The 20,623-nt window shown below is 33.4% G+C and overlaps 2 protein-coding genes across 3 annotated transcripts; both read right to left on the bottom strand.

Annotated features, from left to right (window-relative positions):
* Nucleotides 1–6,668: 6,668 nt before the first annotated feature.
* On the bottom strand, nucleotides 6,669–9,916 carry LOC111718290 (uncharacterized). The gene is made up of 4 exons (XM_023493837.1): nucleotides 9,853–9,916; nucleotides 9,571–9,687; nucleotides 9,264–9,404; nucleotides 6,669–9,204 (listed from the first exon to the last, which is right to left on the bottom strand). Exons 1-4 carry the CDS (start codon nucleotides 9,888–9,890, stop codon nucleotides 7,089–7,091), a joined length of 2,412 nt encoding a protein of 803 aa, XP_023349605.1. The 5' UTR covers nucleotides 9,891–9,916; the 3' UTR covers nucleotides 6,669–7,088.
* A 2,827-nt stretch (nucleotides 9,917–12,743) lies between these two features.
* LOC111718301 (uncharacterized) lies at nucleotides 12,744–19,985 on the bottom strand. 2 transcript variants are annotated; one of them, XM_023493855.1, is made up of 7 exons: nucleotides 19,766–19,985; nucleotides 17,790–17,843; nucleotides 17,369–17,472; nucleotides 16,936–17,003; nucleotides 14,278–14,328; nucleotides 13,887–13,916; nucleotides 12,744–12,910 (listed from the first exon to the last, which is right to left on the bottom strand). In XM_023493855.1, exons 1-7 carry the CDS (start codon nucleotides 19,789–19,791, stop codon nucleotides 12,797–12,799), a joined length of 447 nt encoding a protein of 148 aa, XP_023349623.1. In that variant the 5' UTR covers nucleotides 19,792–19,985; the 3' UTR covers nucleotides 12,744–12,796. The 2 variants fall into 2 exon arrangements, with proteins under 2 accessions (XP_023349623.1, XP_023349624.1); XM_023493856.1 differs by having other exon boundaries at nucleotides 19,928–19,979.
* Nucleotides 19,986–20,623: the final 638 nt, after the last annotated feature.

Raw genomic sequence — 20,623 nt, 5'->3', positions numbered from 1 at the left:
GATGTTTTTTTTTTTAATTTCTAGCTCAATATTCGTAGATTTACATAAAATTAGAGAACAAATGCTAGATGGAAGCTTTTTTATGTACACCCTTTATCATGATGTAACCCCCAAGATATGTTCTAGAAATAAACCTAAGATTTATTCTACATAAGTTATTTATATTTATAAATTTGGAATCTCTGTGTTGGTGTCTATCTGTTTGTGTGTCCGATCAGAACTCATAAACCCACTGATCTATTTGCCTCAAATTTTGATGGGAAACTCGGGAGAAACACGGAAATGTTCTTAGCCTAGTTTTGAGAGTTTGGGTGACTTTTATACAGAGTTTGGTTTCCTGACAAAGTTGGGTTTTCAAGCTAGTATCACGTGACAATGATACTGCACTGCCACTGGGTGAAGTTCTGGTGACGTAATACGGACTATATGTAATAGTATTATCAATTATATCTATTAAAAATGCAAAATAAAAACTAAAAAATTATAATAGGAGCAAACCTGAGATTCTCAGACTCCTGCGGGATATCGTCGTTTTGAGATTGGTTGCGTATTTGTTGAATATGATCCGTTTAATACTACAAGGTTTATACAAAATTACATATATGTGAATATTCATATAAATTTGACACAATTTTAATCAATTTCTTGAGACAGGAACATCAGATAGATGTTTTATATGTATCGTTTAACGCCTGAAATCCATAGGTTTCATCCTGTATCCCGCTTTCATTTTTCCTTTACAGTCCCTTTAATATACCCCCCTTTCATTTTTCCTTTACAGTCCCTTTAATATACCCCCTTTCATTTTTCATTTACAGTCCCTTTAATATACCCCCTTTCATTTTTCATTTACAGTCCCTTTAATATACCCCCCTTTCATTTTTCCTTTACAGACCCTTTAATGTTAGAGTATAATAACCAGACCAGCGAATATCTAATTATATATAAAAACAATAAACAGAGCTCAGCTAATCAGAAGATTAGATTTACAACCTGCTAATAATTTATCAAATAATTACTGATAGCTAGAATATAGAGAAGTGAAGGATGATAGCTAGAATATAGAGACGTGAAGGAAGATTGCTACAGTTAATGGAAGGAGGGATGATAGTTAAAATAAAGAGAAGTGAAGGATGATAGCTATAATATAGAGAAATGAGGGATGATAGCTATAATATAAAGAAGGGAGGGAGGATAGCCAGAATATGGGGAAGGGAGGAATCATAGCTAGAATATAGATGATAGCTAGAATAGGATAATAAGAGATGATAGCTAGAATAGGAGAATAAGGGATGATAGCTAGAATAGGAGAATAAGAGATGATACCTATAATAGGAGAATAAGAGATGATACCTATAATAGGAGAATAAGAGATGATACCTATAATATGAAAAAGTATGAGTAAGTAAGTAAGTAAGTTACATAGTGAAGAAATTTCTTAACAGAAATGAAGGAGCTAAGGTTGTTATTGTGGATGTTAAGTTGAAAAAGAAACTTTTCATATTTTTGGTTTTTAAATATGGTAAAATGATGTATTTACTTCTTCTTCTCAAATAGTTTATTAAAAAACAAAACATATTTCAACACATAAAATGGTTTGATAATATATATAAAAGACAAAATGCACAGAATTTATTGCAACTATGGAAGATGGCTGAAAATTGGTATAAGATTGCGAAATTGGCTTATCCCCTGTAACCAGGCTCAACTTGCGTTTTAAACGGAAAATGGAATATATATGTATATATATAATGGCTTGATCGCCCCATATATTTTCAAGTAAGATAACGTTAAAGGGAGTGTTCGCTAAAAATGAAAGGCTTAATGCGATAAAAGCGCTTTTGATCGCTACGAATCTTACTTCTATTTGTTGCGTCTATAAGGAGAAAATTGTTAAAGACGTCTCATACCGAAGAAAGTAGCGTCCATACAAATTGAGAAAATTGCAACATACGACTTAGACCGTAAAAAATTAATTTAATTTCAAACAAATCATTAAGATATTACAACTTATAGTCATCGATTATCTTTCGCCACATTTTTATATAGTTTATATTTTATAATATTTTTACCAATTTGTTTTGAATTTTTCTCTTGTCGCTTGCACAACTATCTAAGAATGCCGCGCACCACTCACATTTTTCGGAATCCGTTAAAAACGTTTTCTAAAAAAATAAATATAAAAAACTTATTAAAAAAATATTAATCAAAAAAATATTATAAAATATAAACTATATACAAATGTGGCGAAAGATAATCGATGACTATAGGTTGTAATATCTGAATGATTTGTTTGAAATTAAATTGAATTTTTTTACGGTCTAAGTCGTATGTTGCAATTTTCTCAATTTGTATGGGCGCTACGTTCTTCGGTTTGAGACGTCTTTAACAATTTTTTCCTTAAAGACGCAACAGATAGAAGTAAGATTAGTAGCGATCTAAAGCGCTTTTTATCGCATTAAGCCTTTACCCCATTTCATTTTTCGCGAACACTCCCTTTAAGATTAAATATTCAATGAAAAACGAAAAAACAACAAATGAAGAAATAAACAATGCATAAGGGCATAAGTCCAAATCTTAGGTTTTTATTAAAAGGTTCACAGAATACAGTAGTGAATCGGTATTGAAACGTCGCTATAAGACAATCCCTATTGAGCCATCAAACGTTTGACCAGACAATGTATAATAAAGAGTTGTAAATGCATCACTTTATTATAATCAAGGTCAAACTAATATGCTTGATAGCCCTGTATATTCAGGCCTAAAACATTTATCAACATCATAAACTGCAAAAACCAGTTAATCTATTTATATCATCATTGTTGTACCGTTCTAATATCTGACCTAGGTTAGGGTAAGAAGAGTGTACTAATGACTAGAATTACGAGACGATATATCTTTTATCCTAGAGCTAATTCATCCTTTCTGTACTCATAATCACTCTTCTTCTCTTCTACATACATTTCTAATATATACTCCTCTTGTTCTCTTGGTTTATCCTTTTTCATATATTCTTCTCTTGTTTTCTTGTTATATCCTATACTCGTATCTACTCCTCTTGTTCTCTTGTTCTATCCTTTATTCATATCTACTCCTCTTGTTCTCTTGTTCTACCCTATATTCATATCTACTCCGCTTGTTCTCTTGTTCTACCCTATATTTATATATTCTCCTATTGTTCTCTTGTTATACCCTATATTCATACCTATACCTCTTGTTCTCTTGTTCTGCCCTATATTCATATCTACTCCTCTTGTTCTCTTGTTATATCCTATATTCATATCTACTCGTCTTGTTCTCTTGTTCTATCCCATATTCATACCTACTCCTCTTGTTTTCATGTTCTACCCTTTATTCATATCTACTCCTCTTGTTTTCTTGTTCTACCCTATATTCATATCTACTCCTCTTGTTTTCATGTTCTACCCTATATTCATATCTACTCCTCTTGTTTTCTTGTTCTACCCTATATTCATATCTTCTCCTCTTGTTCTCTTGTTCTACCCTATATTCATATCTACTCCTCTTGTTTTCATGTTCTACCCTATACTCATATCTACTCCTCTTGTTTTCTTGTTCTACCCTATATTCATATCTTCTCCTCTTGTTCTCTTGTTCAACCCTACCCTATATTCATATCTTCTCCTCTTGTTCTCTTGTTCAACCCTACCCTACCAATTTTATTCTCCTATTTTACTCTAACCCTACAAATGTGCGTTTGTCCCTCCCCCCCCCCCTCCATTTTCAAGTCTCAAGCTCTACCCTGAGAATTCCAGAATTCCCTACCCTGCAATGGTGTCTGATGGAAAGTGTTTAACTGGATAAATTGGACATTTTCTCTGAAAAAAACGTAATTTTAAAGCAAAATCTGATGTTGTTACAAAGGCCCTTTAAAATTAAATATTTTGAAATCAGTTCAACTTAATTTCTGGAAACATTTTGGGTGTGGTTTTTAAATTCAAGACACAGTAAAAGTTACAAATTAATAAGTCCAAATTTAGGTTAGAATGTCTAAAATTATAATATATGATTTTAAAAGAGTCTCTGGGCCCTTATTCCTCTTTATCTTGGTAAAAACTACAATTTTTAAAAATTATATTGCAGTTTTTAAAAAAAGTATCTAGAGATTTTAGATTTAAGGACGTTACACCACCCCCCCCTTACTTTTCTTCCTCGATCCATTGGCTTACTGGGAAAATTCCCCTGAAGATTATAAAATAGAAACCTCTACACTACGTCAAGCTAAATGTGTCCTTTGTGTAGAGATAACTAATAGATCTCTTCATAACATTGCCTAGCATTTATACTCTACTCTGAGTCAGGTTTTTAACTATGAAGATTAATATGTTTATAGTAAAGGGACTATATGTGTAATTTCAAGTAACCCTTCATATAAAGATGGCAATGCCAGATTTACAATGGTACCCATAAAACATTTATCTGATCAAAAATGGGGAAGTTGTTTATGATTATGTTTTATTGTGAAAATTGCTATGTTTTCTTTTAGTAGAATTACGCAAGTTACGCAGAGAAACCAGTGGCCGAATTTAAAGAATTTGAGAGGCGGTTTAAATTTAAGCCGTGGCTTAAATATGGTTGGTTCCACTTAAAATTGTATCAAATGTTTCAAGATTTAAGCCGGGTTTTGGCGGGTTTTGGCGGATTTAAATCGCGGCTCAAATTCTTTAAATTCCATTTCTGGATTAAAAATATTAAGTTTTCAAAATTATAAACATTGTTATGTTATAGTTCATACTGACATCCGTATATGGAGGGTCACTTAAACATTATGCCTATGGAGATGTTTCCCGACCCATCTCGCGAGCTAGATGTAAGTCAAGTCGCCCCTGTCAAGGTCTTCAAGTTGCCCCTGAAGTTCATACTGCGTCTGAAGCTGTGTTCTAGAAAGTTCTGAGCATAAACTAGTTTATGTATATAGTATTTGAGTTTGTACAATTATACCCAGTGTTGGTCAATTATCGGTAGTAGACACACCTGTTAAAGGAGTCTTTTACCATGGATAAGTGTTTTGTTCGTGTATTTATTCCCCAAGGACCACTGTGGTAAGACTTACGCTATCATTTATACCTGATTAAATCTGATATTATTGTGTAAATTAATAAAATATGCAAATTGATAGTTTATGCACAATATATAAATCTACAGTTTAATACGTCTAAACCTTAAATATTGTTTCATTAATGCTTTTTCTGTAGTTAAACAATAGATATAGTTGATCAATTTAAAAATATTGTCTTTTAGTTGAAGTTCTGCAATAAAGTTCTTATGTTCTGTAGTTAAACCATAGATATAGTTGATCAATTTAAAAATATTGTCTTCTAGTTGAAGTTCTGCAATAAAGTTCTTAAGTTCTGTAGTTAAACCATATATATAGTTGATCAATCTAAAAATATTGTCTTTTAGTTGAAGTCCTGCAATAAAGTTCTTAAGTTCTGTAGTTAAACCATAGATATAGTTGATCAATTTAAAAATATTGTCTTCTAGTTGAAGTTCTGCAATAAAGTTCTTAAGTTCTGATTGTTCTTATTCAATATGAGTAGATCTTATGACAGAGGAACTTACGATCCATCCAAGAGGAATACAGTACAATAGAGTACTTAGGCCATCGCAGTAGGTTGCGAAACAGGAGATAACCACGTGTTTCAGGCAGATATTTAGAGAAATATTAATAGAATAGTGTTCTAGACACAGATATTAAGAGAAATATAAATATAACTATGTTTCTGGAAGATGTTAAAAGAAATATGAAGATAACAGTGTTTCAGGCAGATATTAAGAGAAATATAAATACAACAGTGTTTCAGGCAGATATTAAGAGAATTATGAATATAACAGTGTTTCAGACAGATATTAAGAGAAATATAAATATAACAGTGTTTTAGGCAGATATTAAGAGAATTATGAATATAACAGTGTTTCAGACAGATATTAAGAGAAATATGAATATAACAGTGTTTTAGGAAGATATTAAGAGAAATATGAAGATAACAATGTTTCAGGCAGATATTTAGAGAAATATGATCATAACATTGTTTCAGGCAGATATTAAAAGATATATGAAGATAACAGTGTTTTGTGCAGATATTAAGAGAAATATGAAAATAACAGTGTTTCAGGCAGATATTTAGAGAAATATGAAGATAACAGGGTTCCAGGCAGATATTTAGAGAAATACATATAGAACAGAGCTTCAAGCAGATATTAAGAGAAATATAAATATAACTATGTTTCTGGAAGATGTTAAAAGAAATATGAATATAACAGTGTTTTAGGAAGATATTAAGAGAAATATGAAGATAACAATGTTTCAGGCAGATATTTAGAGAAATATGATCATAACATTGTTTCAGGCAGATATTAAAAGATATAATAACAGTGTTTTGTGCAGATATTAAGAGAAATATGAAAATAACAGTGTTTCAGGCAGATATTAAGAGAAATATAAACATAACTATGTTTCTGGAAGATGTTAAAAGAAATATGAAGATAACAGTGTTTCAGGCAGATATTAAGACCGGCTTCAATTAGAGCTTTTGTGAAAAATGGCTGCAGAAGCAAGAGATTTTTTGATTGAATAATTTATTTCAATTGAAGAAATACAAGTCTTAAATATAACATTTCAATATATACGTGTGAAAGATGAAATATTTAAAATATTTGTAAGTTAAAAAAAATTTCACTACTAATTTTTTTAGTGTGCACAGTGTGTGGAGGAAATGGACAGATTTATCCTGTTAAACCCAATAAAAAAAGGCAACCTTATACCATTTATCCAAAACATTTCTATTTTATCTTATTTACAGATATATTTATGTTACTTCATGTCTCCATTAGTTATGATAATCATGTTTATGGAACAATATATATTAAGCAAGCATCTTCACATTTAGATTATTTGAAAAAAGGGTTTCCACAGTCAGAAATATCAAGTCATAAGCAACTAAGTGTGTTTATAAACTTCCAGAATTCATTTGTAGTGTATAAAGTCCATTGTCTGTTTCTGAAAAGTTATATGAGAAGTCCTTGACCCTTTAAAACCACAAAAGGGTAGATTGATATTAAGTTTGTTAAACTAAATCCATCTCATAAAGAACACCATAAACTAGAAAGAAGGAGTCCACAGCTAAACCAATGATTGGGATAACCCAGACCAATATCAAATCCAAACCTCTCAGGTTGCATGACCCCTTTCTATACTTTACAAGTAGAGTTTGCATAAGTATTACTAAGGAGGTTAAAACAATGCTCTTGATGTTGAAGATGTCAATAACCTTAAGACCTGTTGTGACTGGTAAATACTGATATTGGGAATTTACCATCCCTGAGATTGTGAGAAGACAAGTCACATTCACCGAGATTGCAGCTTCAAACATCTGCTTGTAGTAGAAGCAAGAAGTATACACAATCCAGGTAAGAAGATATATTGGTAATATGTGTTGGAAAAAAACTCCAGTAAACTTTCTTTTCAAGCTGAAAGAAATGGTGAGTATCCCAGTTTCCTTGATTGTCGCCTCATTCTCTTCAACCTCATAGGGGGGAACATCATACGGGGTGGGATTAAGATGAAAGGATTTCTCAAACTTTATGTTACTATCCTTAAAATCCCAACCTTGCTCTGAGCTCGAGAGGAATAGGTCAAATTTGCATTCATTTTTATCAAAAGGGTAAGTGGGTAATTTGTCAAATTTGCAAATGATTTTAACATTATAAAGTTGACGTAGAATTATGTCCACAACACTTCCTTTAAAGGTTTTAGCATGATCTACAGTTGTTATACCAGATGATATTCCATTATCATTTGTTGTAACAATGATATTTCTGAAACTGGGATTTTCAATTAGGTTTTCCTCAGTGGTTTTCCTCAAAGCAAATTTAGGTGACCAAATTGATTCAAATTCTTTCCATGAAATTGAGAAATTTGTTTTTGGTTTGATGTTCAGAAATGTTAATCTTGAATCCCTCCATTTTGTTATCAATGTAAACTGCATATTAATGTGAGATTTAGTGTCTTCAATGTTATTAATTCCTAAACTTAACTCCTTGAGATCAAGAATAAGAGGAGTTCCATCATCCTCGGTGGGAGGAATAGATTTATCATATGAAGTAGGAAGGAGTATTGTTGTGCATCTAGCCTCATCACTTGAATCAGAACAATCAAATTTTCCATTGCAACGCTTTTCAATTTCTATGCAGGAACCATCATCACAGTTGTACTGCATATTGTTGCATGAATCAATGCTAATGAGGACACTGAAGTTCTCATTGAACTTCCAGACATGCTTTCCTAACGGAGAATAGGATTTTTCAAGTTTCCAATTAATATTATCATCACGTATTGTCCAAGATAAATTTTCAAAATACAATGTTGAAAAAGTTAAACCTTCCAATACAACTTTTTCATCTCTATAAGTATCTGAAAGGTAGAACATGCTATCAAACAAAAAAGGACTTGTATCTCCACGTACACTGTAAGTTTTGCTAGCATTTAAAACACAAATCCCGCATAAATGTAATGAACAACCCTTGTCACTATACTGGCCAGTCTCCAAAGAAAGTACACCACAATTCTCATAAAACCCGCCATTTGGTTCAAAGAGTTCCCATGATTCACTGTCTATTTCGTTGCCAAATTCATTGACAAATTTGTTATTGTTATTTCGGGTGAACTGTGTCCAAATGTAGGACTCATCATTGCATTTTGGATATTCTTGAAACATGGAAAAGATGATTTCTCTCTCAGGATCAAACACAGATCCTGATCTGTACATCCAGCCACCAATTCCGTTGCAGTAGCTAGACATTTTGTCATGAGACAACTTTTCAGATATTATTATTATATTCTGCTGAGTAGCTTGGCACAACTGTGCATAACTAACCTCACTGCTCATAAGGCTGGAATAGTTCATCCAATTGAATACATTTCCTCCTGTAGTTGATTTACAACTGCTCCAAGTCAATGAATCTGCTTGATTCAACCGATAATTCCATATTTGAACATCAGTGATATATCCAGTGAAATACTCTGCATGTTTTTTTTTCCTCACATTCATGTTAGATCTCATATTATCCCAATCATTCAAATTATGCTCTACCTCTAAATCAAAGCTATTCATTGTGAACAACAAATTTCCCGATTCAGAGATTAATGAGCAACAGACATGATTCCAGTGAGGAACCTGAAGTCTTAATTGAAATTATGTAAATATTAACTTTAGATAAAAGAAATAAAAGTGTTCCTTTACCTATGTTGAATAAGATAACTTTTCCCGTGAACATAAAGAAAACTGTGGTCCATTGACTGGAGACTGAATGTAAATACAGGAGTTTCCTGGTTCAGGTTTTCTGGAATTTGTAGAACAACCCCACTTCTTAATTTAGAAAATCTGCACAAAGTTATATTTTACTACCAAACATAGCTTTAAAAACTGTGTTTTCACTAGATATTTATTTTCGTTTTGTACAAATTCACAGTTTTATATTAATCTTAATTAGATCATTTAAAATCAATTAAAAATAAGTAGTAGTTTATCATTTATAAAACATTGATACCTGAATCTAAAGCAAACAGTCCAACTAGAATCGATTGTGAGATGAAAACCTGAATCCTTAGGATAGAATTCCATTCCATCTTTAACATGCAGCTGCTTTATTCCAGATACTACCTCACTGGATAAATTGCAATTTAGATAAAGATATATTAGAGTTATTATTAAAAGATAGAAAACAGATGTAGGTCAATTGTGACCAACCCCCTGGTTTTTAGGAATATGAAATTAATGTTGAGTGAAAATCACTAACTTTGGTTAGATAATAAGACATTTTAAAGCATACCTTAAAATAAAAATGTTTATTGTACAAAGTTTCCACATTATTATTCCAGCAAAACAAAGGTTACATAAAGTTACAAAGTGTTAACTGAGCAACTTGAGGTCACAATATTAATAATCAATAAACCATTTGTGCAGTGTACAATATGCACTGTGCATTGTGAAGTGAAAAACTTAATTAAAAGATGATTTAAAATTTATATTGCTTTTAAAAATTTAAAAAGTCTTTAACAGTGTTAAAAGTTAATACCCCTGACAAGTAAACATTGCTAAACACATAACTGGGTGTGGTTCATTTCATAAATGTTTGCTTTATTTTTACAAATTAATTAAAAACATTTGCTTTTTATTAAAAAAAAAATAACAATTTTAGCTGTATTGCGCATCATTTTGTCCTTAATATTTAAAAAAGAAAATAAGATTTTGTACTTTTTCTCAAATAAGAAGAAAACTATTGGAGGTACTAGAAAACTATTGGAGGTACTAGAAAACTATTGGAGGTACTAGAAAACTATTGGAGGTACTAGAAAAGATTTACAATATTTATTTGTATAATAAACTCAACATGATTGCATTAATCATGTGATATAGATAACGACGTAGGAATTATAATTTCGTCTTATTAACTTTAAGTTGTCACATATAAAAGTCAAATGCAATAATTGATATAGAGACTTCGATCTGATTGTTTTCGAGAGAGTAATTATGTTCTCATTGAAACATGTCGAGCTGAGATCGCGCCCATTGTTTTGGCGTTGATAGAGTTTGAGCAAGTGTCTGGTTGAAATCAATTGCTCATGAGATTGTGACCATAGTTTGGCATTGATCAATTAATTGCTAGTGTCCTTGTTGACATCGATAGCTAATGAGATCATGCCCAGTGGTAGTGGGGTTGATAGATTAGTTGCTAGTGTCCTTGTTGACATTGATAGTCAACGAGATTGTTCCCATTGTTTGGTACTGATAGGTTACAAGATTGTAACAGGGTTTATACATTGATAGCAAAGTGAAACTGAATTATACCTGGATAGATACAAGTTGAGGAGCAGTTTATGGAGTAAGATAATAAACTACATGTATACAGCATTTACATCTATGGAAGCATACTTGATGAGAAATATCTCTGCCTTTTCAAGTAGTTATAAATGGTCTGATGATTCTTTAATTTCCATTTTAATAGTAATTACTGATTTAACAGAAGTAAACATTCTGTTCTTCTTAATGTTGAAATTATCCTTCAAATTCAGTGAATTTTCATAGTTGTCTTTTTAGAGAGTGAGAGAGAGAGGTTTAAATAGGTAGGTATATGCAAGCACACTTCATCTTGAGGGTACATCTTCAGCAGGGGTACAGGACTCTGCTTCTTATTTAAATATGCTAAAGTGAAACCCTTAATAAGGAATACATCGAAAGAATTCATCAAATGTCGTATTCTTCATTTCTTATTTAAATATGCTATCACAGGATTTTCTTGAGACACTGCATCATTTTGAACTTCTTTCAAGAATCCCTTTTATCTTCTTTTTTCTTATTAATCTTCTATATATTTATTCTTTATTATAAAACAATATTCGTAATATTGTCATATATACATACCAGACTTGTATGCCGCCGAGTCCATTAGCGCCTGATCCAATCAGGGTTCAGTCATGTGTTTGCTGTCTAGTACTCTATTTTGAACCAATAGAAATTGTATGGCGGTAACATCTATCTATCTGTCTATCTAATTATCCAATTAGAGATATTAATTCTTTAATCGGCGCCATCAGTAAATGGAAATATTTACTTTTACTAAAACTATAGTGGTATATTTGTAAACAATAATCTTTATTTATTATATATTTCAAATATGCTATTATTTACTTATCATTTTTAGAAGTAACATAATAATTCTGTCCTTCTATAGTATTTTTCTATCCATTATATTTCAGTGCAAAATTTACATTCAATTTGGATAAGCAAATAAACTAATAAACAAAGGAATTGAGTCTTGGCCACAAACTCGGGTTTTCTAATCCCTATATCTTTGGATTCAATCGTCGTAGTATTTCAAACTATGAATTCTGTTAGATCAAATAATATAAGTTTGAAATATTAAAGGTTTACGACATTGGATTCCAAAGATATAGGGATTTTAAAAGCATAGTTGGTGGCCAAGATTCAATTCCTTTAGTGAATTAATTGCTTCTTTCGAAATGTTAACTTTAAATAAGCTTTTTCTTGAAATCCAAATAAAATTCATTTTAACACTTAATTCCTGCTGATCTAACTTAAGAGAACATGACTATGCATGCACGCCTAGTAAACTTTTAAATCTTATATAAACTATACACAAAACATGAGGAAATAAATCAAAACATTATTTTAATACAACAGAATAGTGCAGTACACTTGGGAACTGGTTTATTTTTGTAAACATTGTATAGTGATTAGATAGTACACATCTTTGCAATAATATCAGTTCATTTTTATTAGGATTTAGTTTCTTACTTTGGTTGGGGAACAATAGCATACATGCACCTGGAAAAATTCAAAACTAGTGCTAAAATGTGCTTCATCTGTAAGTTTTCTTTAAAAAATGTTTTCGAAAAAAATAAGATTAAACATTTTACATAAGAACCAGCATCTTAAATGTAAATCACATTTACACAAATTAAAAATTTTAAAATCAAATTTTGAAACAAAAAATGATTTCTGGAAAAAAATATTTCGATTTTTGAACATAAGAATTTAATTTTTGAAGAGAAAAAATTTAGAATTTTTTAACCCAGAGTAATGTAAAAAATGTCTGTCCAGCCGTTTGGCCAGCTATAGCTAACAATAAATTCATACATTCATATAGATTTTTATTAAAGATACTTTTATAAACACTAACGTCACATATTGAAGCTAATATTGATAATTTAAAAATGTATTCCAAAATAAAACCAAATTTCATCAAATTTATTTTAAAAAATAAGAAAAGCGATGGTGATTATTAGCAGCGGACTGAAGATATTTGTTGAAGAGCTTTTATTATAGAACTGTGTAATATTTTTCATTGGATCATTGTCTATAACTTCCTTCAAATCATTTCATCTTTAAAATAAACTCTAAACCTTTTTAATTTTTAAATTCTTTTAAATTGGTAGAACTTGATCTGGCAGAATTCATAGCTTAAAATAAATAAAACAGTCTATGGCATCAGGCTGCAAAGATATAGGGATTAGAAAATTCGAATTTGGGGCGATTTTTCAGTTTCTTTCAGTCTTTATTTATTAGTCAAGTTTAAGAATTAAAATAGCATCATTTAATATCACATCGATCCAGCCAATAGCTATGTGTATTAAATGCATGTGCGCATTTGTGCATAAAACGAGCTGGATCTTCTTCAAAAAAGGTAGCACAGACCCGCTGATGCGAGTGAATGCATACACAGTACAATTACACGCTAGATCCTTGTACCCGTGTACCGGTCCGGATCCTTGTACCCGTGTACAGGTCCACATTCTTGTACCCGTGTACAGGTCCGGATCCTTGTATCCATGTACAGGTCCAGATTCTTGTACCTGTGTACAGGTCCGGATTCTTATACCCATGTACAGGTCCGGATCCTTGTACCCGTGTACAGGTCCGGATTCTTGTACCCGTGTACAGGTCCAGATCCTTGTACCCGTGTACAGGTCCGGATTCTTGTACCTGTGTACAGGTCCAGATCCTTGTACCCGTGTACAGGTCCGGATTCTTGTACCCGTGTACCGGTCCGGATCCTTGTACCCGTGTACCGCTCCGGATAATGTGACTATTTTGGACCGAGGTGATATATCCAGCAAAGTGCAAAGTCATCACTTAAAGGGAATGCTAACCTATTTAAAAATGACACATAATACCTTTTTTATTTTAGTTCAAAGTATCGACAAATCTGCAAAAATCACAATAAATCCAAATTTAAAGATTAAAGGATTATGTGTGTTTTGAAATAGGTGGAAAATCCTTTAAATAATCATTTTTATTGAGTCACCCTAAATTTACGATTTTTCATGAAAAGATGAATTTTTCCTTGCATTTTGCTTCATCATAATCATCATTCTAAAAAACACATGTTTTAAGTTTTGATGTAGATATAGATAGTGATCTCTTTTTGTCTGATTGTTTGTCAAATAATAACTCATGAACCACTGCCCGATTTGTCTCAAATTTGATTGGGTAACTTAATAGCAAAAATTTAGTTTCCCGCGGTAAATTCGACCAAGTGCGGGAGGAACTATAAGTAACATGGGCAACGCTGGGTTCCCAAACTAGTAAGAATTTATCATGAAGCTCTTTAGGTTTTAAGAATTGAAAATAAAATCTGATCTTATAAAGAGTTATCAGAGGCGGTAACTCAAAACTGCTGTCCAGAAAGTTCAGATCATTTTCCTGATATTTTTATGTTTCTAATATTTCCAACCTTGTTTATATATTTGCACCTACAGGTCCGAGGTGTCCACAAATTACATCCCTGAAATCATTTAAACAGTTGGGTCTGGTCCATAAACTTGGTTGTAATGATTAATGGGTTTAATTGATTACAATCCAGATGTAAATCTTAGGGATTTCGAGATCAATCATTTGCTCCCATGGGTAGGGTTGTGCACTAATATTTCACTCTGAATTCCCGTACTTCCGTTCTCATAGATCCCTTAAATATACTTTATCTAGATATCTCTCGGAGTGTAAATGAATAGGATTTATCAATTTCAAAGTTTATTTGTTAAATACATCTGTATAAGGTTATTCTTGTTTTTAATCAGTTCCTTGGATGGAGCAGTATGTGGTCTAAAGAGATCCAGGGGAAGTGAGAGGCACATATTGTTATAATCTCTAAACTGTTCCTCAAGAGCAGCAATTCTCCATCTAGTCGAGTCCTTAGATATTTCCGATACACAATCATCACAGGTTTCTTTTCTAGAAGATCGTCATTCAGCTGTTCCTGTTCAGTATCCCTCTATGCAGCTTCCTTGAACTCAGACATCTCATTCAGCTGCTACTGTTCAGTATCCCTCTATACATCTTCCTTGAACTCAGACATCTCATTCTGCTGCTCTGGTTCAGGATCCCTCTATGCATCTTCCTTGAACTCAGACATCTCATTCAGCTGCTCCTGTTCAGTATCCCTCTATACATCTTCCTTGAACTCAGACATCTCATTCTGCTGCTCTGGTTCAGGATCTCTGAACTCGAATATCTCGTTTAGATGCTCCAGGTCAGGATGTCTCTGAGTAGCTTCCTCAGTCTCAAACATATCATTCAGCTGTTCAGGATCTCCTGAACTTGAAAACATCGTCCAGCAGCTCCGGAGTAGGATCCCTCTAAGCAGCTGCCTCAAACTCCAATAGATCCTCTAGTTCTATATCTGGACAAGGAGTCCTGGGATTCAAGGATCCAGAAGAGGAGATATCATCTTTCAACCAAGGCAGCAGCCCTTCAACAACAGTTTGCAGTTGATCCACAACAGCTTCCATATCTTCTGCAGATTTATTGGCCGCTTCTGGATTTATCCTAGCTGCTCCTGGAATTAAGGGACTCTCTTGGGTTGGAGAACGAACTGGAGGAGTACCAGGTTCTGGAGCATCTCTCAACAGTTCTTCCAACTCTGAATCTGAGTCTGCTGCTTCTGCAACTGGTTGGCGAAGAGCTGTTTGTAAAGATCAGCTACTCCCAGGTCTGATACCAGATTCCTTTTTCTGTAAACCTCTTGGTTTCTCAGTCATGTCTTGAGGACGAGAGATCCCATCCTCATAGGTCCTCATGATCTCTTCTTCACCTGGGGTCATAGAATCCTCTGGAGAGATTCACCGACAAAGGGTCAAACGACCCAGGGTCAAACGACACAGGGTCAAACGACACAGGGTCAAACGACACAGGGTCAAACGACACTGGGTCAAACGACAAAGGGTCAAAAGTGCGACAAAGGGTCAAACGACAAAAGGTCAAAATGATAAAAATATTTTTTGATTTGAATCATAGGAAACTCGCAATTTTAATCACAAAAATCCGCCAAACTTTTTTTGCCCCCTAGCCTGTCCTAGCCGCAGCGCTCGGCCCAGAAAGTGTCTTAACCTAACCTAACCCTAAATAATAATAAATAAATGGATATTATTGACCATGTGGCCACAGCGCTCGGCCCCCTAGCCTGTCCTAGCCGCAGCGCTCGGCCCAGAATGTACCTAACCAAAGCATAAATAATAATAAAAAAAATACTAACTGACAGAATTAAAAAAAATTTGCCCCTTTGTCGCATTTTTTGACCGTTTGTCGTTTGACCCTGTGTCGTTTGACCCTTTGTCGCGTTTTTGACCCTTTGTCGTTTGACCCTGTGTCGTTTGACCCTTTGTCGTTTGACCCTGTGTCGTTTGACCCTGGGTCGTTTGACCCTTTGTCGGTGAATCTCTGGAGAGTATAGAGCAGCCTGTGCTGCACTGGCTGGATAATCTAGTTCTCCTCTGTACGAATACTCTAGCTGTTCTGCATCTCCAGTGTTTCTGTTCATAGAGCCAACAGAGAATATATCCTGGTCTGTGGTTTGACTGGCTGGTCTGTAGTTAGACTCATAAGTCCTAGATACCCTAGCTACTCTATATCTCCAGTGGCTCTGTCTATAGAACCAGCTTGAGATTATAGAGCTTCCTCAAATACATCTTGGTGGTCCGTAGTTGGACTAGCTGGTAAAGTTACAATCGGAGTAGTACCAGAAACCATGGAGATAGATCTCTTGGTGATGCTGATGAATCTGATGAGGCATACTCAGGTATAATAGTGGGGAAGGAGGCTGGTGTCCTCCTTAGTTCTCTAGTAGGCATGATAAAGATACATCAGTCCGATAGCTGTCTAAAAGTGCATGGTTGGATAAACGGAGCTTAGCTCTAACGTCTATCCTGTATAAGGTTCCCGGGTGCACTGGCTCTATTCTCCAGGTTCTTTACTCTGCTATGACTCAAAGAAAGGGGTGAGGGGTTTTAGTATCAGTAATCATACTCTTAAAATTACACTCTTTTATTTTATTGTCAATATGTTTTGATTAGTTTAAATTAATTTTAATATTCAAATATTTTTTTCTAAATTTAACCTTTCCTCCTCTCAAGCCTGGTCTGTTATAATGTCGTCTTATTTTCAACTCATCACAAAAACTCAATCCTTTAAAATACAAACACAGATTAAATTGTGTAAATCAGAGATCATTTACAAAACTATTATTTATCATTTATAAAGTTATCATTTCATTTTATCTCGTAATCAAAAGATGTTTTCATCTTAAATACAGTGGTCAGCGTTTATATCAATACAACAGAGACAAACTTCTATATATAATGCTTTGATCCTTGACTAACCGTTTTCAAATTGCAATTTCACATGTAAACAAAGAGAAGCTGTTAATTTACAACTTCTCTTTGTTTACATGTTTATGTGTCTCTAATGTTTAAAATCTTACAAGAAATCAAAATTGAAATAGAAAGTCGTCTTTATTGTATTGATATTTACGACGAGGACTGTATACCAACCTATCCTTTGTCCTACATATGCTCCTTTTCCCCAGTTCTCAGTCTGAGCTTTTATAGACTCCCAGGCCAGAGGGTTAGGGAAGATGGTTCGGGTTAGGATAGCACTGTAATGATTCAGTATTACGAAATATTTTGATTAAAACATAAGTATTCGCAAATCTAAGAATTGTATATATATTTATATATCATAAAGGAACTGAGTTTTTACAACACACTTTAATTTTCCAATCCCTATATCACTTCAATCCAATGCCAAGACCTTTGATATTTCAAACTATGTATCTAATACATAAAATCATCTAAGTTTGAAATATCAAAGGTTTACACTACCAGGTTGCAAAGATATAGGGACTTAACTTCTTAGTCAAAGGTGTTTATTAATTTTTGTTAAAGAATTAAAATTGTGTAAAAAAAACCTTGCCTTACTCCTGACCAAAGCTTGTTTCTAAATGCGTAAACGTCGTAGTGCATAACACTGAATAAATATAACACAATTATACAGAGTGTCTCTCGAAACATTAGAGTTGAGACAACTTTTAGATCGTCTTTGATCTGTGAAATAATTTGCGGCATTCTATACTACTTTCACATATACCATGATACCCTATGTTTAGGCTTTTCATAAATATCAAATCAAACCATATATTTACTGCAGTAATTATAAATCATTACAGTTATCAACAAAACATATAGTACGCTACAAATATGTAAAACTACTGCAGCAGGAGAGCTTTAATAGCTTAGAGCTGTTATCACAAAGCTAGCTCTCCTTTGATCCTTAAGTATAGTAGGGAAGGTTAGAGATGGCAGTTGGTATAGTAGGGAAGGTTAGAGATGGCAGTTGGTAGAGTAGGGAAGGTTAGAGATGGCAGTTGGTAGAGTAGGAAGGTTAGAGATGGCAGTTTGTATAGTAGGGAAGGATAGAGATGGCAGTTGGTAGAGTAGGGAAGGAAAACTGAAGTAGTTAGCAGACACGCAATCAAAGTAATTTACGAAATCATAGAGACGTTATAATTGCCTTAAGGCTCCATTGAACAACAACAATAAGAAATGTCTCGAACGTAAATAGCAAAACAATTTATTTCACTCGAAATTTTCATATTTAGCAATCATAGACTTTTTTACACGATACTTGAACTCATTTTTATTTTGCATAACTTTTAATACTGGATTCAATGCATTCCAAGGCAATGAAAACGAGAACAGCGGAACTCTCTTTAAAAAATCAATATGAATACGTGGTAACAGATAATCATTATAGTTACGTAGTAAGTATATTCACGGGTTTTATTATTTTGAATAAAGGAATCGAGTCTTTGCCACAAACTCTGATTTTCTAATCACTATATCTTTAGAACCAAATGTTGCAGACCTTAGATATTTCAGACTATGAATTCTGTTAGATCAAATAATCTGAGTTTGAAATATCAAAGGTTTACAAAATCGAGTTCTAAAGATATTGAGGTTTGAATATTTGATTTTGTTCCAAAGACTCAATCCCTTTGTTTGTAAAAAAGATTGGCGCATATGTAAACTCTACAGAGTGCATGCATTTTTTTATCATGTTTTTCATGCTGAATTAGATCTGGAAAAGGAAGAATATTCAAGGAAGAAAATGAGGGTCTGTGTGGGCATTGTACTTTGCATTGCAAATTAGCCGGATGAATCTCTATTGCAATAGATACAACTTTTCAATATTTTTGCATGTGACAGCTGTAAACAATGAGAAAATATAGGAAATAATGATATATTAGTGCATAGTGCCACTCCTGTATGCCGAGTCTATTAGCGCCTGATCTAATCAGGGTTCAGTCATCTGTTTGTTGTCGGTTCTGAACCAATAGAAATAGTATGGCGGTAACACCATTCTTTCTCTCTATCTCATTATCCAAATGAATCCTTCAATAGGCGCTATCAGTAAATGGAAATATATACTTCTACAGAAACTATAGTGGTGCAGGCATTGAAATCACTGCTTTAAAAGATAGAACATAGCATAGAGGCAAAAAAGGGACTTTGAAAATGTTGAAAATAGATTAAAATAATTTCGTCCAGAGTTCTTGATTCACGGTATTTAAATACTTTTCAAACACAAAAAGGCAGACCAGACCATATTTTGGAAATGCAAGGATTAGGTTTTAGTGATCATTGTTGCAAGATTTACTCGTAAATAGAATGCCGCAAATAATGTGTCAGCCTAAAGGAATGGTTATTTACATATGGTATATGTTTGGAATGTATTGAAATTATGTTGACAATATTTTAAAGACTTTTCTTATAAGAAAATTCTGCATCTATATCTTGTATAAGGGACAGGGTACATAAACCAGAGAGATTTTTAGGGTGAGCCAATGGGAGGAATACTTTTTGAATTGAGGACTTTCTCAAAGCTTTTACCTGTTCCAGTCATAGTAATCATACATCTCTGTTTGATCAAATTCCAGTTTTTACCTGTTCCAGTCATAGTAATCATACATCTCTGTTTTATCAAATTCCAGTTTTGACCTGTTCCAGTCATAGTAATCATACATCTCTGTTTTATCAAATTCCAGTTTTGACCTGTTCCAGTCATAGTAATCATACATCTCTGTTTTATCAAATTCCAGTTTTGACCTGTTCCAGTNATGGAAGATGCACGAACATGATGGACGATGCACGAACATGATGGACGATGCACGAACATGATGGACGATGCAAGAACATGATGGAAGATGCACGAACATTATGGACAATGCACGAACATGATGGACGATGCACGAACATGATGGGAGATGCACGAATATTATGGAAGATGCACGAACATTATGGACGATGCACGAACATGATGGAAGATGCACGAACATGATGGGAGATGCACGAAAATTATGGAAGATGCACGAACATTATGGACGATGCACGAACATGATGGAAGATGCACGGACATGATGGAAGATGCACGAACATAATGGATGATGCACGAACATGATGGACGATGCACGAACATGATGGACGATGGACGAACATGAAGAAATGGAGAACAAGAAATATAGAAATGTAAAAATATTCATGCATTTGCTATAATCTCATTATTTATACAATATTGTTAAAATTTAATTCTAACTTAATCTAACTTATTCGTTTTTGTTTTCAGCCGTTAATATTTTTTCAAAAACAGCTAATCTGTTTCGTTAACGATTTAAAAATTAACGGGTTTTGCCGTTCGTTAATGGGCACTTCCTTTTATTTTTGAAAACCTTCGTTTCGTTAACGGAACTT

This window comes from Eurytemora carolleeae, unplaced genomic scaffold (genome assembly GCF_000591075.1).
Source record: "Eurytemora carolleeae unplaced genomic scaffold, Eaff_2.0 scaffold36, whole genome shotgun sequence".
In the NCBI taxonomy this organism is placed as follows: Eukaryota; Metazoa; Arthropoda; class Copepoda; order Calanoida; family Temoridae; genus Eurytemora; species Eurytemora carolleeae.
The sequence above is the reverse complement of the archived record's forward strand: the minus strand, read 5'-3'. Positions and strand labels throughout refer to the sequence as shown.